The sequence below is a fragment of the Aspergillus viridinutans genome (genome assembly GCF_018404265.1).
Source record: "Aspergillus viridinutans IFM 47045 DNA, scaffold_7, whole genome shotgun sequence".
Classification (NCBI taxonomy): Eukaryota; Fungi; Ascomycota; class Eurotiomycetes; order Eurotiales; family Aspergillaceae; genus Aspergillus; species Aspergillus viridinutans.
In genome coordinates, this window is record NW_025091223.1 from 1335979 (window position 1) to 1354223 (window position 18245).

Sequence of the window (18245 nt, forward strand, 5' to 3'; positions counted from 1 at the left end):
TATCTTCTGGCCTTCCTTCCCTTCTCCCCACTTTATTACTAGCACCATTTTCCTTGCCTCCTGTTCCATTTCTTTCCCCCTTTTCTTATGGCGGTTTTAATTAGACCAAGATTCTCCCTAGCATTTTTGCGAACGTCATGTATGCCCCAAGAAGTCATGTAACCCCTTTCAAGAGAAACATAGCGATGAATCCCTTTTGATACTGAAAGTCCCGTATAATCCTGCCCTTTCTCACATTGAAGTGTGATGGAAAAATCTGTATAGAGGAAATGATACATTAATAAACGTATGAGTAGCCAACATATTACTCGCTCCGGCTGAATCGTGCTGTGTATTGGCTATGTAATATTGCGGTCTCACAGATTGTCTGTTTGCCTTAATGCCTGAGGCATAAAAGGGGGCGTCACTATCATCAGGTGACTGATAAGGGCACAATAACGGAAACCCTAAGCGCGCACATCCGCGAAAACCTCACCGTCTTTTTCTTACGCCGAGCTCGATCCTGAATCAACCTCCTGTCCTCACCAACGCCGTCAATTCGACCTCGAGGTATGTTCTGTTCGCTATCCTCAATTCATTTGCAGCCCCCCAGCTAGTCTGGGAGAGCAATCACCATCTCGTCTTGGCTTTTTTTGTCTCAATTCGGTCAAAATGGCGACCGAGAACGAAGAAGCCAAAAGATGCAGGGTGATACGCTTCTCTCATCACGACACGGGCTTAAGAACCCCTGGGGGGCACTCTTTGCGCTCGAAGACTACTGGTGGCTGACTTGTTTTCTCTCTTTCGGGAGCAAAATTTCTCGAGCCGGGTGGATCCCGTGCAGGTGAGAAATTTGCTTCCCTAGAGGGTTTCGACTTATAGATACCTCATTTCCACATTTCCTCGATCTGAGAATCTCAATCAACCGTCAAAATGGTCAAGACTTCCGTCCTTAACGATGCGCTCAACGCCATCAACAACGCCGAGAAGGCCGGTAAGCGCCAGGTTCTGATCAGACCTAGCTCCAAGGTCATCGTCAAGTTCCTCAGCGTCATGCAGAAGCACGGTACGTTCGGTCTTTCACCTTTATATTATTATGAAGAAAGGGGGGTTTGGAAACTTGCAAGATCTGGGGAGGACATCATCATTCGGGTTGATAACTAGGCGGCGGTTTCGAATCTTAACCCACTCCACAACGTCTGCCCTTTAAGTACCCGATATATTGAAGATTGTTTCATCGAAACATGTGAAGATCTTACACGTTTCCAAAACTCCTTTCTTTGTGTTTGGCAGCTTTTAAATCTTCGCTACATCCTTACTGAACTTGCTATCAGGCTACATTGGCGAGTTCGAGGAGGTCGATGACCACCGCTCCGGCAAGATCGTCATCCAGCTCAACGGTCGTCTCAACAAGTGCGGTGTCATCAACCCCCGCTACCCCGTCCAGCTCTCCGACATCGAGCAGTGGGCCGTCCAGCTCCTCCCCTCTCGTCAGTTCGGCTACGTCGTCCTGACCACCTCCGCCGGTATCATGGACCACGAGGAGGCTCGTCGCAAGCACGTTGCTGGCAAGCTCCTTGGCTTCTTCTACTAGACAACTCCGTCAGAATTGAAAATAAAAGTTTTGAGGTCTTGTCGGCGTGTCGGAAATAGCATGGCTTGGGTTTGATGTAGGAGCGAGGAAATGCTCGAAGGTCGAGGCGTCTTGGCAAGCAGTTGAGGATAATACCCTGGCAGAAGCGCCATAGATAGTTTTACTGGAGTGTGAAACTCGCACCTATCTCAATTCAGTTGGCTATTCTCCATCATTCTAGGCCATGTGCTTTAGCTTGTAAACTTCTCGACGTAGACCACATCCGGACCGAGGTTTAACTTCCACCGCCTGGTTTGCTTCCCCGCAAATCTCAGGAGTGGTAGGTTGCCTATCCTGTCGATATTCCAATCACAATCTTTCTGTTGTAGCTACCCTGTATCCTCCGCTTCTCGACTGCTGCAATATGCCTTTGGACACAATATATTTAACGCGCCATGGCGTATGTACCTCGAGTCAACTCACTAACTCCATACCCTCCCCAATCCAGAACACCCATTTCCATCCAGATCACTAACACCATCTCCTCCAGCACCGCCTCAATTGGACCATCGACTACAAAACAGGCACATACAAAGCCCTGTTCCCAACTGCGACCGGAAACCCCGCCGACCCAACCCTAACCTCCCATGGCGTCCGGCAATCGCATGAGCTGGCCGCGCACATCGCAAGCCCGGGGTTCCAGCCTAAGCCGTTCCGCGTGTACTGCAGCCCCTTCTACCGCTGTCTGCAGACGATCCAGCCCGCCGTCGAGGCACTAAAGGCAAAGCAGCAGCACGAGCAGAGCAGCGATATCGAGCCGGGCGCGGACTTTGACATCAGGATCGAGAATGGGATAGGGTAGTCGCGGCACCTCTCCCTCCCAACCTTACCACGGTTATGGAAGATACACTGCTAACGCAGATTACATATATGGATAGGGAATGGTTCGGCCCAACCTCCTTCTTCCAGCATCCCTCCCCCGCATCACCTGCAACCCTCCACTCCCACTTCCCCAGCATCCTCCCGTCCAACCCCTCAAAGCACAACCCGCACCTCATCCCCTCCCCTCGCGGCGAGACCATCGCCCAGCTGCACGACCGCCTCGCTACCGCGCTGGCAGGCATCATCGCCGACGTGGACGCCGAGATCGCAGCCCTGGAAGCATCGCAGGGCCCCGACCAGCGCACCAGCAAGGCGCTGCTTATCTGCTCGCATGCGGCGCCGCTGATTGCCATGGGCCGGGCGTTGACGGGCGCGATGCCGGAGGATAGCTCGACGGAGGACTTTTTTGTCTTTACGGCTGGGTTGAGTACGTTTCGGCGGAGGGGAAGCGGGGTGGTTACGGCTGGGGCTGGGGCTGGGGCGGAGGTGTCGGCTGCGGAGTCGTTGGCTCCGGGGACGAAGATCCTGCGGGCTGGGACGAAGGTGCCGGATTGGCGGGGTGGGAAGGGTGTTGGGGGTGGATGGGACTGTGTGAAGAATGGGGACTGCGGGTTTCTCAGTACGGGGGCTGAGAGGGGCTGGTGAGTACTTCCTTCGACGCTTGGTTTCCAGTGTTGGGAATAGGACTAATGTGTCGATGGATAGGCATTTCAATGGGGAGGAGTCGTTTGATACAGGGCCGATGGCACCGCCGTCCGAAGTTCCTACCTCTTCTCGGGACACGGCAACAAAGAAGCTCGGCATGAAGCTGTGAAAAGAGCATGGCAGTTGGGATACCCTAGACCACGAACATAGAACCAACAGGCTTTGATGTTTAGTAACGAGAGAAGAACACAATACCTGTTACGCAATCTCAACTGAGGTAGACACGTCAATGCATTTCGACATATGTGCTATTCTACATCAGAATAATCAAAATGCAAGCTAGGTAAAAAAGGCTCATGCGATAGCTCAACGCTAATGTCAAAGAAGAGAACTGCTCGCTCATTCGTCACGCTCAAGGGGTATCAAAGGCTCGGATTGATTAGTAGTCATGGTGTTCTGTTCGGCGGGCTCGACGCGCTCATTTGCGCCGTTCGCTTCCTCATGAGGCTCTCGCCGCTCCGCACTGTTTTCGCTGTTGTTCGCAGTCTCCTGCTGTCTGCGACGCTCCTCTTCTTCTCGTGCGAGCTGCGCGTTACGGGCTGCCTCGGCTGCATTTCGCACCTCAATTTGTCTTTCGCCCACCCCGGGAACCAGACTGGCAATGAAAAGCGCAGCAGATCGTTCCAATCGCCGGACACCCTGGCGAAGCTGACCGGGCAGGCTGGCACGATTGTCGTTGAGCATGCCAGTGCCATTCGCAGCAGCATGAGCGCCATTATTGTCAGCAGCATCAGGAGCTACATGTAACAATCCCTCAAGGTGACGCTGGAGAGGAGCGATTGTGATATTGAACAGCCGCCGCGGAATACTGGTCTCGGAAAGAAGAGAGGCAACCACGGCTAGCGTAACATATAAGACTCGCAACCAAGTTCCTGGCTCGCTGAACATGCAGCAGAAGAAATACAGTCGGACGAAGAGCCAGATGCGTCTAATATACCTGGAAAGATCAACCTGCCCATTGTTCATCGCTCGCTGGTTTAGCACAGCTTGCCGAACAACATTTTCCAGGACTACAGCCTCCTGATTGGCGCGGAATCCTGCTGGTTGAGCTGGAGCCTGCATGGGTGCAATCTCAGGAGTCTGCGGCGCATGGAAGGAAGCAAGCGACGCCTGAATTGAATTTGTCGCGCCCGGAGACGCGACTAGAGCTTGATATCCACCTGGCGACGATAGAAGGTACAGAGGAGGGCGCGCCCGTTCCGCATTTGCAGAAGCGTTGGTAGCGAGGAGAGATGGTTGCAGTCTAGACTGCGTAATGCGAAGTTGATCCGCGCGAGTGTAAACGTTAAAAATACGGGAGAGCAACGCTTCAATGTTCCCGTTGCGTTCGGCACGTGGATCACTGTAGAGATCGTCTAGCATCTCACAAAGCTGATTACGAATACGAATGATTCGTTCTGCCGGAGGTGCGATTCCCAGTTGAAGCTGGTCCTCGGCATAGTTTACCTGTAGCCGTAGGACGTCTAGACGAGCACGGATATTCGTGGCCTGAGTCCCCGTGGAGGGCAAAGGACCAGTGGGCCAAGATCGGGGTTGGGGAACGTCTGAAGGGCCCAGTGGCCCATGAAGTCTTGTTGACCATCTCGTAGGAGGATAACCCGACTGAAAGACAGCCGTCCGCTGTTGTGCGCCTGCTTGATCTACGGATGGAGTTGAGGTTGCGACACCCTGCGGTCCCGATCTCGGTTGTTGCGCGGCGGTCCGAATTTGTCGGCGAATCTGGTCAATATTACGCTGAAGGGCAAGTCCGATCTCAGCTTCATGTGGCACGCCAGTAGGTATCGAGCCCCTTTGTCTGAAATTCTGAGTAGAAGTCGGAAGTGCAGAAGACCATGCTCTATTGAGAAAAGGGTCTGGTAGGCGGCCAGTTGCAGGGGGTGCGGAAGCGGGTGGAATGAAGGTTCTAGCGGAGTCGGCGGAGGAGGGCGGTGGGAGAGCAAGATGCATGGAATATTCTGTACTCTAAGCGTATCCTCAATTGTCAGTAGCTATTCCAAATGCGAGAGAGGCTCAGCCAAATAAAGGGGATCGGCGGTGGAGCATACATCCATGGGGCCCAGGACACTTTCCAGTGTCATAGCATCGTCTAAAAGTGCCCTTCCGCGCCAGATCAATCTCTGGTTACTCGGCGCTGGACGACTTGGTATTGATTCGGTCAAGCGAGCCTTGAGACCGGCCACAGTCGTAGAGAGGGGAAGATCATCGAAGGTGAAGCGATTGTGTAGAGCCGGGCAGAGCACGTGCAAGGTGATGCTGCGCGGAAAGGTCTCCGACGCTGCAGTTGGTTGATCAGAAGAATTGGACGCCATAATCTGGAAACTCCAGGTTTCTGCTTTCGAAAGTTTGACCGAAGTGTAGCTGCCAGGTGCTCATAATCCTCTCAGGTACATACAGCGTCGACGCCGTACCTGTCGTGAAGGCTGAGAAATGATGACAAGCGATCAGAATTTGTAAAGTCGAGACCGGAGCTAAGTATTCAAACAATAAATTCAAATGGAATATTCATTCTTCGCTTGACCGGAAACAGGTGTAAAAGAAAGAAGAGGGAACTATCAAAGCGGAGCGCGGAGAGAGAGCGGCGTTAAGGATGACTGTGTCCTTTTCATCAGCCAGTGGGTTAGTACCCCACCGTATGGACGTAGAGTCTCAGACGGGAACACTTTAATAAGCTACCGGTTGCAAATGACCCCATGTACTCCGAGACAGAACAAGGTAGAGAAGAGGGAGAAAACCAATGGAAAAGATGGGGATAAACAACAGACGCTGTAGAGCATCGAAGAAGCCGATAGACATGCTTATTCTGCCGGGCGGTGGGCGTCGCATGACGCAAAACTTAAAGAGAAATAATAAATGCATACAGTTTTGGCTGACAAGAAATCCATCTCATCTCAGTCTGCTTGTACAGGACACCACATACATCATCGCTATCTCTTCTCCCGTAAGGGATGATGTCTCTGGAGTAGATCAGTGATTATGGCCCTGTGCCTCTCCAACTGTTCTGCGCCCTTTCGCCGAAAGCTCACGATTCCCCCTAATGGGGGCAGAGCTGCAGTGATGGATATGGTGTCTTTCAGAGCAACTGGTCGACGCAGGACCGGTCCTAGAGAATTTTCTACAAAGTCATGGAAGCAGTACAATGGCCAGAACAGCCATGAGCGTTCGTCGCCAAGGGGCTCCTTTGGATCTCGACTTCGATTTGCCTTGCGAACCACAAAAGTAGAATGGTACCCGATTCCCGTCGGTCTGGGTATCGGTTTGCTGGGTGTACTGCACTTTTACAAGTCACAGCGGGCGGAACGAGAACGCGCCGAGAGGGAGGCACTTGGAGAGTCTTTTGATTTCGAGCGACCCCCTCCACGTCCCCGAGTCAGGCCCAGCGGACCATGGCAGGTCCAGATCTTGTCGACATTGCCTCTCAAGGCAATGTCTCGCTGGTGGGGAGCCTTCAACGAACTGGAACTCCCTTATTATCTTCGTGTTCCCGGATTCAAACTTTATTCTGTTATCTTTGGTGTCAATCTGGACGAAGTAGCCGAACCAGACCTTCACACGTATCCGAATTTGGCCGCCTTCTTCTATCGCAAACTGAAGCCAGGCGTTCGACCACTAGATCCCGATCCTCGCGCCATTGTCTCCCCGTCAGATGGCCGCATCCTGCAATTTGGTCTGATCGACCGCGGTGAGGTGGAACAGGTCAAGGGTATAACGTACAGCTTGGATGCGCTCTTAGGTGCTGCCACACCATCTTCCGCTGATCACAGCAAGAAGTTTATGAATCACATGGCTGAGCCGTCCCATAAAGATGCAGCTAATATGTTAGCTGATGAGGAATTTGCCAAAGTGAATGGCATCTCGTATACGCTGCCGACCCTCCTTGCAGGAGACAAGGGAGGGGCACGGAGACGGGCGGCTTCTTTGGACGCATCCACAAAGTCAGAAGCTGCTTCAGAAGAAGCAGTGAAGGCCGACCTTGCTCGCGGGGACGGCTCTCCGTGGTATGCGCCTAAGCCGACATCGGACAATGCGCTTTACTACGTGGTAATCTATCTTGCGCCCGGTGACTATCATCGCTTCCACTCTCCCGTGTCATGGGTTGTTGAGAGTCGTCGACACTTTGCAGGCGAACTATACTCTGTTTCACCGTACCTACAACGTCACTTACCCGGTCTTTTTACTCTCAACGAGCGAGTTGCTCTACTGGGTCGCTGGCGATGGGGCTTTTTCAGCTATATTCCGGTAGGCGCCACGAACGTGGGGTCCATCAAGATCAATTTCGACGCAGAATTACGCACGAACAGTCTCACAACAGACACGGTTGCAGACAGGGCTGCAGCACTTGCCGCACAGAGGGGCGAGCAATATCCCGGATTTGTTGAGGCAACCTACCTCCATGCAAGCAGGACGCTAGGCGGGCATCCCCTGCGGAAAGGAGAAGAAATGGGTGGCTTCCAATTGGGTAGCTCCATCGTGCTTGTCTTCGAGGCTCCGATGGGAACCAGAAAATCATTTGATATTGGTTGGGAAGAAGGGAAACGTGACGGAGGATGGAACTGGACCATTGAGAAAGGCCAGCGTATCAAGATGGGCCAGAAGTTGGGTTACGTGGACATTCAGGACTAGAAAGGACTCTGACCAGGATTGGCATTGGGGTGGATTTGATTTCAACAGCGCATTCTGCTCTTACTCTGGAGTCCGACTTGTTACGGCTGCTCGTCGTTGTATCATAGCATATCTTCTAGTAAATCTGTTTTCTTAGACGGCTCAACCTGTGGCACTTATAGAGAGGTAGTAATTGAAAAACGTCTTGTCTTCTACTGTATGCTCATTGTTTGCAGCACGTGACATCAGCGCGGAGATTCGATTGTTCGCCGACGCGATACTGGTAAGATCAAGAAAGTCGGAGTAGATTCCGCGTAGAGGGAGCGTTCCGTACAGGCCCTCCAACACGAGCTTCTGCAATGCCTGGATAGACGCAAACCCCGAGCAGACTATCTCAAATCCCCTCAAAACTCAAAATGCCTCGCCATCACCTCCTCCGAAGACACCCCGCGCCAGTCCCAGAAACGAACTCCGACGAACCCCCACAGCAACAAACAAGCAGATCGCGACTAGGCCATGGATCCGCTCAACCACAATTCCAGACGCCCCCGTCACGGAATATCCCGCAATTGCATCCTTCATCTGGTCCTGCCGAGATGGCTGAGGCCGCTCCCGCCCACCCTGGTGCCTCTGCTCAAGCTGCGCTGTTTTCTCTGTTCGGGCGGGGAGTTTCTGGCCGTCAGCGAGAGCAGATGATGGATGAGGACGATCAAGATGAAGAAGAAGATGTGGGCGAAGAGGAGGAGGAGGAGGTAGATCAGAGTTATGAAATGGATCATCGGCATCTAGACCTGGAGCCAGAGGAGGAAGAGAGGGATTTCTCCGCAGAGGAGATGGAAGGCATGGCCGGCGAGGAGCTGGAAGGCGAGGAAGACGAAGATGAATTGATGCATGATCGAGGTAAGCTACCACAAGGCCGTCGTGCAGACAATTGCTCATCTATTGCGCAGACAGATCGCCCTCGCCGCTACCAAGCAACCTCCGCGAAATATCCTCCCTAGCCTCGTGGACCGTCTCGACACACAAGCCAGGCTGCGGTGTTGCGGCCCTCCGTCACCCCTCATCCACCCAATACTGGCAGTCAGACGGGCCGCAACCGCACATGCTAACCCTGCATTTCTTCAAGCTTGTCGCAGTGGTCAAAATCCGCGTCTATCTCGACTTCGAAATGGACGAAAGCTACACGCCTACGAAGATGGTATTCCTAGCCGGCATGGGCGGCAACGACCTGGTGGAGTTCGCAACATGGGAAGGCGAAGGGCCCTGCGGCTGGGTCGATATACCTCTGGAAGGGGTGGGAGGCCGAGACGGCGGCTGGGTCCGGAGGCGACGGCGGAAGCGCACGCGGACCCGTCTCCAGGACGGCAAGGGCAAGGGCAAGGGGAAAGGAAAGTCCAAGGGTGTGGCATGGCCAGACTATATGTTTTCGGACTCGGAGAACCCGGTTGAATATGACGAAGCGGCCTACGACTACGACGACGGCGAAAGCGCCAGCGAGGACGACCAAGACGACCCGTATGCGGGGAACGTGCTGAAAGCTATGGTGATCCAGATGCGCGTGACGGAGAACCATCAGAACGGGAAGGATACGCATGTGCGCGGGTTCCAGGTGTTTGCGCGCGACGACGATCGGCGACGCATGGGCAATGCCCCCTCCGCCTCTGCGGATGGACCGACCCGAAGGCACAGTGCTCGACGGTCCCTTCGCGGAAGTCTCAATGATGGTGGGGCTGAAGGACGCAATCCCAATGGGGATGCTGACGGGGGTAGGGTCGGTGGCCTGGAGGAGCCGGACTGGATGGGGGAGCCTGTAATACGATAGGAATGAGAGTCATGGCTGGATTTTTGCCCTTGTATGTCTTATCATTTCGGGTGGCATTCTGCAAAATGGTGTTCGCGGCGGATTCTTTTCTCAACCAAGCGACAGATGCATGGGGGCGGGTTTGCTATCGGTATTCTGTGTTTACCAGTTAAAGATACCCATTTCTTACCTTTCTTTATATCTACTACATGGAGCGAGAGATGCTATCGACAATCACGGGCCAGTGGCCTCGATATTCTGATAATTAATAAGTACTGTGTCATATCTATTTAATTCTGACCGAGTCATATCCCATTTGACATTACATGGGACTGAAATTGCTCGTGCGACGAGAAAACCGAAAACCTGCTTTTGTTGATCAATCATTGCTTCAACAGCTTCTCCAGCTCAGCAGCGACCGCGTCGCCGACCTGGCTAGTTGTCGACTTGCCACCAATATCGGCAGTGCGGACGCCGGCCTCGATCACATTGCGGACAGCGGTCTCGATGGCCTTGGCGTCGTCCATGCGGCCCAGAGAGTACTGCAGCATCATGGCAACAGAGAGAATGGCGGCGACGGGGTTGACGATGCCCTTGCCTGCAATGTCGGGGGCGGAACCTGTTTTATGTGTCAGCTCTACACTCAGATCGCAAGATGTAGACGACAAAGAAACAACGTACCGTGAATAGGCTCGTAGATACCGTTGACCTTGGTCTTTCCGTCCGGAATACCGGTCAAGCTCGCGCTGGGTAAGAGTCCCAGAGAGCCGGGGATAACGCTCGCCTCATCACTGATGATGTCACCGAACAGGTTGCTGGTGACGACAATACCGTTCAGCTTCCTAGGCTCCTTAACCATGATCATGGCCGCCGAGTCGATGAGCTGGTGTTCGACCTTGAGCTGGGGGAACTCCTTGGCCATGACCTCCGTCACGGTCTTGCGCCACAGCCGGCTCGTAGCGAGGACGTTGGCCTTGTCCAAGCTCCACACGGGGAGAGGGGGGTTGTGCTGCAGGGCCAGGTGGCCCGCGAGACGGGTGATGCGCTCGATCTCCGCGCGGGAGTAGGGCTCCGTGTCCATGGCGAAGCCGCTGCCGTCGTCCTCCTTGCGCTCGCCGAAGTAGATACCGCCGGTCAATTCGCGGATGATGTTGAAGTCAACGCCGCGGCAGACTTCGGGGCGGAGAGGGGAGCCGTCGACCAGCGACGGGGCGGCGAAGTTGCAGGGGCGCAGGTTACCGAATGTGCCCATCTCCTTGCGCAGTCGGAGGAGGCCCTGTTCGGGGCGGACGGCGCCAGTGCCCCATTTCTACGGGTTGCGTTAGCTTTCGGGCAGCGAGGTGTGAGAGAGCCTTCACGTACGGGCCCACCAATGGCACCAAGGAGAACGGCATCGGCGTTCTTTGCGGCGTTCAGAGCTTCGTCGGTCAGGGGAGATCCGGTAGCATCGATCGATGCCTACAGGGTTCTCGTGAGCGATTGGCCGAATAAATGCCGGTTCAAGACGGAGCCACTTACACCACCAAGCAGTTGATCCTGGAGGTTGAAGGTAGCGTCGTCACGGCACTTCTCAATGACACGGAGGACCTAACATTTGACGGATCCTATTAGCTGATGTGATTATTTGGGGCGAAACCACACAGAGTGTTGTCTCCGTCGACTGCGACATCTGTTGTGTGCTCACCTTCGTTGCCTCGGCGGTCACCTATGGCCAAGGTATACTCATTAGCTATCTGACGGGAGGAATACCTGCTCGGGATTTTGAACTTACCTCCGGACCACAGTGGTCACCACCAAAAACGACAATGTTATATGACGGCATTGTGATTATACAATTAGAAGAAAAGAACTGAACCTGGGGAGATTGACAGAACAATTGCAGGTGAGTGAAGTTGAAATATCCCTCAAGCTATGGAGGGGTGGATGCACCCCGCGCGCCGACACCGGAGACGGAGACCTTCGGAGTCCACTTTAAGCCGATTGGACCTGGAGCTATACAAAACACTGATGACTTTTGAAACAGCTACCTGAGGAACGATGAATTGCTACTGATGATATATAGATAGACAGAATTCCTGGTCATTGATTACCCCAGATGCAGCCAGCCACAGTGATGATGCCATAGTGTGATGATGATCTGCTCACAAGCATTTTGATATATGTCCACTGATTCTCACGAAAACAAATTAAAAATACCTAGCAGGCGCAAGAAAAGAAACCTAGTTGACAAGAAGAAATGAAAAAGGAAATGGAAATAAAGAAGAATTCTAAAAGTGATGCCGGAGCAGGCATCTGTAGTGCGAACATTCGCCTGTAAGAGGATCCCACAACCATATGGACCCCATTGACTGTTTGTTCGTAAGATGCTTTTGAAAGAACCAGGGTGTTCCCACAAAGCGGATGAATAACAGAAAGCAGAACGATAGTTGCAGCCAGAGCTGCTTCTTAGCCTCAGTATACTGACCATAGGATCGAACCATGCATAAAGAAGCTGTCAGCCAACAAAATAGAGACAAAGGCTCCGTTCCCGAAAAGCAATTCAATGATGAAGTGCCGAAATCGAGAAAGAGTACAGGACACGGACAGTCGAGTACCACCTTGACAAAGCTCTCAAGTGAGGAAGGCTTGCCCACTTGGGCGATGCAGCGCTCGAGCAGTCTACAATGTCTTTCCGTCCCGTTCAGCCTTGCGTCTGGCACGGTCACCTTCAGCAAGCCACTTGCTCGCCTTCACCAGCTGAACGACGTTGATAAATTGCTTCAGAGCCATGACTGGGGCGGAGATTCCGGTGATAACCCAAGGCCAAAAGCTGTCAATCTTGTTTGCCCGGGCTAGCTCCAGAGCTCCGGCGCTCCAGGGGCTAGCGAGAGCCGGAGGCGCATCGGGATCTTTAGCTTGAAGAAGAGAGGGCGAGAGAATAGGAGACGAGAAGGAGAGCAGATAAAGACCAATGAAGAAAAGTTCATTGAGGGCACAGCATATGAAAAGTACGGTCTGCAGGCTCTGTCAGTCATCAGATTCTTGATCTTGTAGATTGCATCGCACTCACCTTGCTGTGGTAGTACTGGTACAGAATCCAGCTTCTAGTAGCCTCAACATTCTTGTGGCTCTGGCCAGCTCCTCCCATGCTAAGCGTGGCGTACATGTGCATATAATGGCTGGCGAGGTCCAAAGAAATCAGGCTCTGGAAAAGGATCGACCACCGCGGCCACGCGGAGCTGAGGAATACCAGTAGACAGGCGGTTGTGCACCGGTCCGTCACCATGTCGAGCACCGCACCAAAAGTGGTGGACTGATTGTAGTATCGCGCTGCATATCCATCCAAGGCATCCAGCAAGCATGATACGCTATATAGTAAAGAGCATGTTCGAGGGTGGAGGGGCATGTAATAGAGGGAGGCAATGGTCAAGAAAACTCGTGAATACCCTGCACCGTTGCGGCAGCGGTCAGCATCTCATTCAGACGAGGGAACCTGTATATAATTTACTTACCGATGAGATTCGGAATGAAAAGAAACACATTCTCCCTAGCCTCCGCGTCAGGAGAAGGGGAACTGCTTTTTCGGGGGGATTTCCGCGTCGTGCCGTTGCTGGTAGACGTCACGTCGCTATCCTCTGATTGAGCAGCCAGGGCGGCCTTTTGTCTTCTCGTTCTGGCGCTCATAATGAAATGTGTGCGACGCGCAATTTATTCGACGGAGAAGTCGCCCCGGATGGGAAGGGTTGTAGCTGGCAAGGTGTAGAGCAACCGATAAGTATAGAGGATAAGCTGAAGATAACGAAAACAGTGACGCCGCAGTGGCCGCACGGCGAGATGTTGTCCGAGGTCTCAATGGCCAATCGAGTGATGTAAGCTGCGCACAGTCGTGTGCCGATCAAAAATCCGATGTTGATATGATTATTATTGAACACTGCAATAACAACGATCAATGAGTCTGGCGCCAGGGAATTATAAAAGACAACCCGTTAGTTGTGGAGAGCGACAGAGCCGAGCGAGATTTGTAAAGCACGTACCGACGAGTTCCGCTTTGCTGTGACGCGGCCCTCCTGGGACGACACTCGATCTCAAGGACTTAGGGGACGTAAAGTGAATTTAATGAGCGCAGGGAATCATAGCCCAAGGGTCGCGTTGCTCGAACAGCCTTGGATTTCAATCCTGGTTAGTTCGATGGAAATTCAGGAGACATCCGGGGAAAGTTGCTTGGTCGTGTGTGTTATGTTGGCGATAAGGCCGATAAGCAATGAAGCTTTCGCAGGGTCAAGCCAAGAGCAAACGGCACTTTGTTTCTGCTTGAGACAATGGCAGGACAAGTGAAGATGATCAAAGATGGCCGTGAAATCTGCTGGCTTTAACAACAATGTTCGATGAGCCCCGTGCTCAGCAGAAATCCTATATCAAGTAAGAGAGGCGGCTGCTTACGGATAATCCGCGTTCAGTATCAAACACCAGGGGATGAATAATGCATTATTCCATGTTCAACTCCAGATCGAATATTACAGTGCATCGGTATTTCCATTTGAGATATTCGAGTATCTCAAGTGCACTATATCAGTTTAAGGTAGCAAAAGAAAAGCCCTTCTGCCCCAAAATCCAAGAGAATATATGTACAGCAGGAATTCTGGGGTTCCTAGCCACCGGCAGTGGCTGGAATAATTACAATAAAAAGATATGTACAACTATGGGTATTAGTGGCTCGTGCTCATCGCCGTGAGCTGCGCGGATCAGTTGCTTCTTGTCGACGCCATTCTCGGGATTCCTTCGTCCCAAGACTCCCAAGTCCTCCTTCGAGTCGACGCTCCCAGCCGCCCAAACGGATAACGAGGCATGTTGCATTATCCCCTTCTTTTGTCACTTCCGTGGCGAAGTTGACCACGTTCCGAGCCCCTTCGTCAGGCGTCTTTGCTTCCTTGATTATGTCGACAACTTCTTGATCGGTGAGCGTTCCGCTAATTCCATCAGTCATGAGGACTAGGAATGAGTGCTCTGCTGGACCCATCTCGATGCGCCGAATTTCTGGTTCTGCAGACACGCCAATGCGTTTCGACTGGACGTCACCAAATGCACGCGTATTGGCTAAACCACTCATGCGTTCCTCGCCAAAGGAATCGGTTACAAATGTGGCCGCATATCGCCTCAACCGATTGGCTTCGATTGGGGAAGAAGGATGATGGTTGGATGTGAGTGGGATGGCTTCTCCTGTTGCAGTAGAACATAGCAGAATCCTCGTATCACCCACATGCGAGATCAGTAGACTCGACGGCGCGGATGGGTGCCAGAACGGAGTGGGGGTCGGAGTCGAGATGAGGGCAACACTGGCCGTGCTACCTCCCTTGAATCGTCGGTAGCTGCCAAGATTCATCCGCTCCGTGTGCTTCGGCCCGTACAGAATGTCATCCTGGTACTGAGGCTTATGAGCCGTGGCTAGTTCATCGTCTTCTTTGGCGGCTTGCGCTGAAACGAAGTCAAGGTCCGCTCGCAGAAACGCATACTCCAGAATCTCTTCAATCGTGACACCCCCCGCATGATCTTCCCCATTCGCGCTCCCGTTTCCTTGAGCGCCGTTCCCTCGATACGAGAAGTGGGCCGGCACAAATCGCTTGAAGTAACCTCCGACCAGCCTTCTCCAATTCTGAACTAGAGTTTTCTCCATCTCCGCCATTCTCTTATGATTGCCCCCTTGTATGATGGGCAGATCGCCCCTTGAGATCTCCGACTCATTCTTGGGAAAGTGGCCCTCTCTGTCCTTGCTCAGGCTCGACTGGAATTCAGATTGGGCTGCCGTGTCCTGTATATATTCATGTAGCGTGTCTTTCAAGAATGTGCTGCATTCGCTCCCTCCATGCCCATCGAACACACCAAAGTAGAAGACTTGCGGGTCGCCGCTGGCGCTATCGGCACCCCGGTTCTCCAGAGACGCAGCGGTGCGCTTGATAGTCACAGACGCAGGGGGGCGCTTCGCGAAGGCAGGAATATCAAGGACACCAGCCTGATGCGTGTCCTCATTCGAGACACGAGTCCCACGGGATGTAGCAGCACCGAAGTGGTGTTTCGCACTGCGCAGCGGTATCCGGACGACGGTGGTCTCGCGGTCAACTAGCGCCTGGAAGGAGGTCGGCGGATGTGATATCGCACCGGTATGAGGTACAGAAGCGGATCGAGGAAACTTATGATAGGAACTAGATAGTCCTCTGGGATCTGGATGTAGGGACGAGGATGGCAGGTGGGTAACAAAGTAGTCGTGGAATTCTGGCCGCTTGACAGTCCGGGAATTGGCGGACGCTGCCGAGTTCGTGTTCTGATGACGCTTTGGTAGTGCAACGAAAGCTTGAGACGAACATGATGTCAGTAAGCGCGTCGAACGTTTCACAGGATCATTGCAGACACAGCTCCGAGATCTGTATAGCGGCGTCGGAGATAAGACTTGCTTGCGGGAGGGGAAACAGGAGCAGAGCTCGACGTACTGTAGTTCGTCAAGGTCCACGTTCGGACAGTGACTCGCCTCGCAGGAGCCCAAATCATGGAAGTGAAGGCATTGAAAAGTAACTAGCTTTGGAATATGTTCAAAAATGGTTTATTATAGACACCCTCGCAGGTTCATGCTGGAGAGATCCTGTCTTAGTCCCGGAGATCAGCGAAGAGAGGCTCTTTTGATGGGTTTGCGGCCCGAGCGTCTGCGCGACGGAGAAATGCCACGGCAGTTTGTTCTGGTGATGACAACATTTCCTGCTTGGCAGAGACTATATCACCATAATCCAGACTGCGCAGTATAGTCATTCAATTATGGGTCGAAAAATGCATCGAGGAGGACGATCAATGTCACATTAGACAGGGCATACTGCATTATTTGATGCTAAGCTCAAGATTCGCCAATCCGAGTCTTTTTCCTTAACTACGGCCAATACGACTTTGACTAAGTTTAGCAATGTGGCTGTTGATCCTTAGCGAATCGTTCGACTGGCAATTGGAAATCATTAGGTAACACCTGATCCTCCTGATGTCCTGTCGTACACCAAGTCACAGTTCGTCGTCTCCTTCGCTAACGAGCAATCCACCGCGAATAAGAGCGAATTCTGTAACAGACCAGGATCTATGAGAAAAGAACGCAAAATCAAAGCAAATTCGCCAACCCGAACGTATCGCAGAGGCGGAATGAGTGCTTGAGAGAATTTAAAAGACCTCATCACTCACTCCAAAGCAAGATATCCTCGGCATCATACCAGAAGGCACAGAAGACCAAACTAACAAGATCCCCACGCAGGAGCCATGAATCCTGTCACCAAACTGTCTCAGTACTGGTTAAGGCGAGATATCAGGGACTCCGGGATAAGTGCCGCGCTGTTCTCGGGCATCAGCAGCACCTCACTCTGGAAGACAAGCTCGCAGGTCGATGATTCTTCGAAGTTTGCGCGAATGTATGTGACGGGAGTGTAACCTAGTTTGACTCTGAACCACAAGCGCACTAGCTCGGCTGGAGATCTGTCGTTGGTGGGGTCCATGTTGACCATCTCAATCGGGTCAAAAAGCTCGTCGCTCTCCGGGAAATAATGCACATACTCCAAAGGAGTCAGAAGCATGTCGACCGACAGAGCCTGCGCCTTTGCGATGATTTGTGCGATTCTGGTGCGGCCCTCGGTCTGGTACTCAGGTATGTCTGGAACAAGACGCCCAATGTACCGCCACAGCTTCTCCACATACCACCGGTGCTTTTCCAGGTAGAATTCTTTGAATCCAGGCTTGCACAGAATCTCGCAGACGATTTTCACCATGGCGTTGAGCACAACCTTTCGCACGAAGGGCTCAAGGTCTGAACTGAATGTCTTAGCCGGAGACTTATGGACATGGAGGACTTTGAGCCCACGTTACTTACCGCGAAGGAGATGGTGCTTCAGCAGTTGATACTCGGCATCCAAAACCAGGTCAAATCCCTGTATCACCGTCTCGTTCAGGACCCAATCAAGCAGCCACTCGTTGATCGCTCTGGAGACCAGGGCCCACCTGGTGCCAGGGCTCGCGAGCAGACGGGGCATCAGGATGCTGTGCGAGACGCGATTGAGGTATTCTCTGATACGAATGGGCAGCTGTCCGTCTCTGGCAGGGTCAGGAGAATTCGCAAAGATATGTCCGAACATTTCCGCCTTCCTCCAGAGCTCTGCAAGCTTGGCTGCAAAGTGCTGTGTCGCCCACTCCGCGCCGTAGTTCATGCCGAACTCGATTGTTGCGATGGCAGGGCGGTGGCGACGGAGCAGCCTTTCAAGATCCTCATTGGGAGTAAGCTGTGGAATGACGCTGGTGGGCTCGGGACGTCTGCGGGCCTCCTGGTGGGAAGGAAGCTCCTGGCGAAAGGTATGCAGTTCCATTTTCTGGCAGTCTGGATTCACCATGGAGGAGAAAGATGAGCGTCAGTCTGGGTAGATTGCCGAAGAATCCTTTGTTTTGGGAACGCAATCAGCTCAGTCAGAGTCAACACTTGGGAGAGTGATAATTATCACAATTTATCATTCAGCGTGTGCGTGGGATTCAAGCAAAGCTCGGCGCCCTAAGTAAGAGGAATAAACATGGTGCTATTGGATGCCGGCAGTCTCAGATGCGCAGCTGGCGACGGTTTCTGTCATGCCTGTGACTGCTTGTCCGGAAAGTTCTAAGTTATCAACAGGGATACATGGTTTTGTGAATGAGAAGTCTTTTAATAAGCTGAGATACTGTGTC

General features: G+C 52.7%; 9 protein-coding genes across 9 annotated transcripts; 4 read left to right on the forward strand and 5 right to left on the reverse strand.

Annotated features, from left to right (window-relative positions):
* Positions 1-912: 912 nt before the first annotated feature.
* Aspvir_008946 (40S ribosomal protein uS8) lies at positions 913-1573 on the forward strand (the record flags this gene model as incomplete). Its single annotated transcript, XM_043272100.1, has 2 exons — positions 913-1045; positions 1314-1573. 2 exons carry the CDS (start codon positions 913-915, stop codon positions 1571-1573), a joined length of 393 nt encoding a protein of 130 aa, XP_043128035.1.
* Positions 1574-1976: 403 nt separating this feature from the next.
* Positions 1977-3248, forward strand: Aspvir_008947 (phosphoglycerate mutase family protein; the record flags this gene model as incomplete). The annotated part of the gene is made up of 4 exons (XM_043272101.1): positions 1977-2012; positions 2103-2410; positions 2491-3075; positions 3140-3248. 4 exons carry the CDS (start codon positions 1977-1979, stop codon positions 3246-3248), a joined length of 1038 nt encoding a protein of 345 aa, XP_043128036.1.
* Positions 3249-3478: 230 nt separating this feature from the next.
* Aspvir_008948 (uncharacterized protein) lies at positions 3479-5448 on the reverse strand (the record flags this gene model as incomplete). The annotated part of the gene is made up of 2 exons (XM_043272102.1): positions 3479-5101; positions 5185-5448. 2 exons carry the CDS (start codon positions 5446-5448, stop codon positions 3479-3481), a joined length of 1887 nt encoding a protein of 628 aa, XP_043128037.1.
* Positions 5449-6112: 664 nt separating this feature from the next.
* On the forward strand, positions 6113-7759 carry Aspvir_008949 (phosphatidylserine decarboxylase 1; the record flags this gene model as incomplete). Its single annotated transcript, XM_043272103.1, has 1 exon — positions 6113-7759. The coding sequence occupies one exon, from the start codon at positions 6113-6115 to the stop codon at positions 7757-7759; it is 1647 nt and encodes a 548-aa protein (XP_043128038.1).
* Positions 7760-8154: 395 nt separating this feature from the next.
* On the forward strand, positions 8155-9560 carry Aspvir_008950 (anaphase promoting complex subunit DOC1; the record flags this gene model as incomplete). Its single annotated transcript, XM_043272104.1, has 2 exons — positions 8155-8638; positions 8689-9560. The coding sequence occupies 2 exons, from the start codon at positions 8155-8157 to the stop codon at positions 9558-9560; spliced, it is 1356 nt and encodes a 451-aa protein (XP_043128039.1).
* Positions 9561-9922: 362 nt separating this feature from the next.
* On the reverse strand, positions 9923-11361 carry leu2A (3-isopropylmalate dehydrogenase LEU2; the record flags this gene model as incomplete). Its single annotated transcript, XM_043272105.1, has 6 exons — positions 9923-10158; positions 10221-10848; positions 10902-10997; positions 11058-11126; positions 11224-11244; positions 11311-11361. 6 exons carry the CDS (start codon positions 11359-11361, stop codon positions 9923-9925), a joined length of 1101 nt encoding a protein of 366 aa, XP_043128040.1.
* An 836-nt stretch (positions 11362-12197) lies between these two features.
* Aspvir_008952 (CDP-diacylglycerol--inositol 3-phosphatidyltransferase) lies at positions 12198-13202 on the reverse strand (the record flags this gene model as incomplete). The annotated part of the gene is made up of 3 exons (XM_043272106.1): positions 12198-12533; positions 12589-12965; positions 13031-13202. 3 exons carry the CDS (start codon positions 13200-13202, stop codon positions 12198-12200), a joined length of 885 nt encoding a protein of 294 aa, XP_043128041.1.
* Positions 13203-14238: 1036 nt separating this feature from the next.
* Positions 14239-16058, reverse strand: ptcA (type 2C protein phosphatase PTC6; the record flags this gene model as incomplete). Its single annotated transcript, XM_043272107.1, has 2 exons — positions 14239-15863; positions 16001-16058. The coding sequence occupies 2 exons, from the start codon at positions 16056-16058 to the stop codon at positions 14239-14241; spliced, it is 1683 nt and encodes a 560-aa protein (XP_043128042.1).
* Positions 16059-16825: 767 nt separating this feature from the next.
* Aspvir_008954 (uncharacterized protein) lies at positions 16826-17920 on the reverse strand (the record flags this gene model as incomplete). Its single annotated transcript, XM_043272108.1, has 2 exons — positions 16826-17343; positions 17407-17920. 2 exons carry the CDS (start codon positions 17918-17920, stop codon positions 16826-16828), a joined length of 1032 nt encoding a protein of 343 aa, XP_043128043.1.
* Positions 17921-18245: the final 325 nt, after the last annotated feature.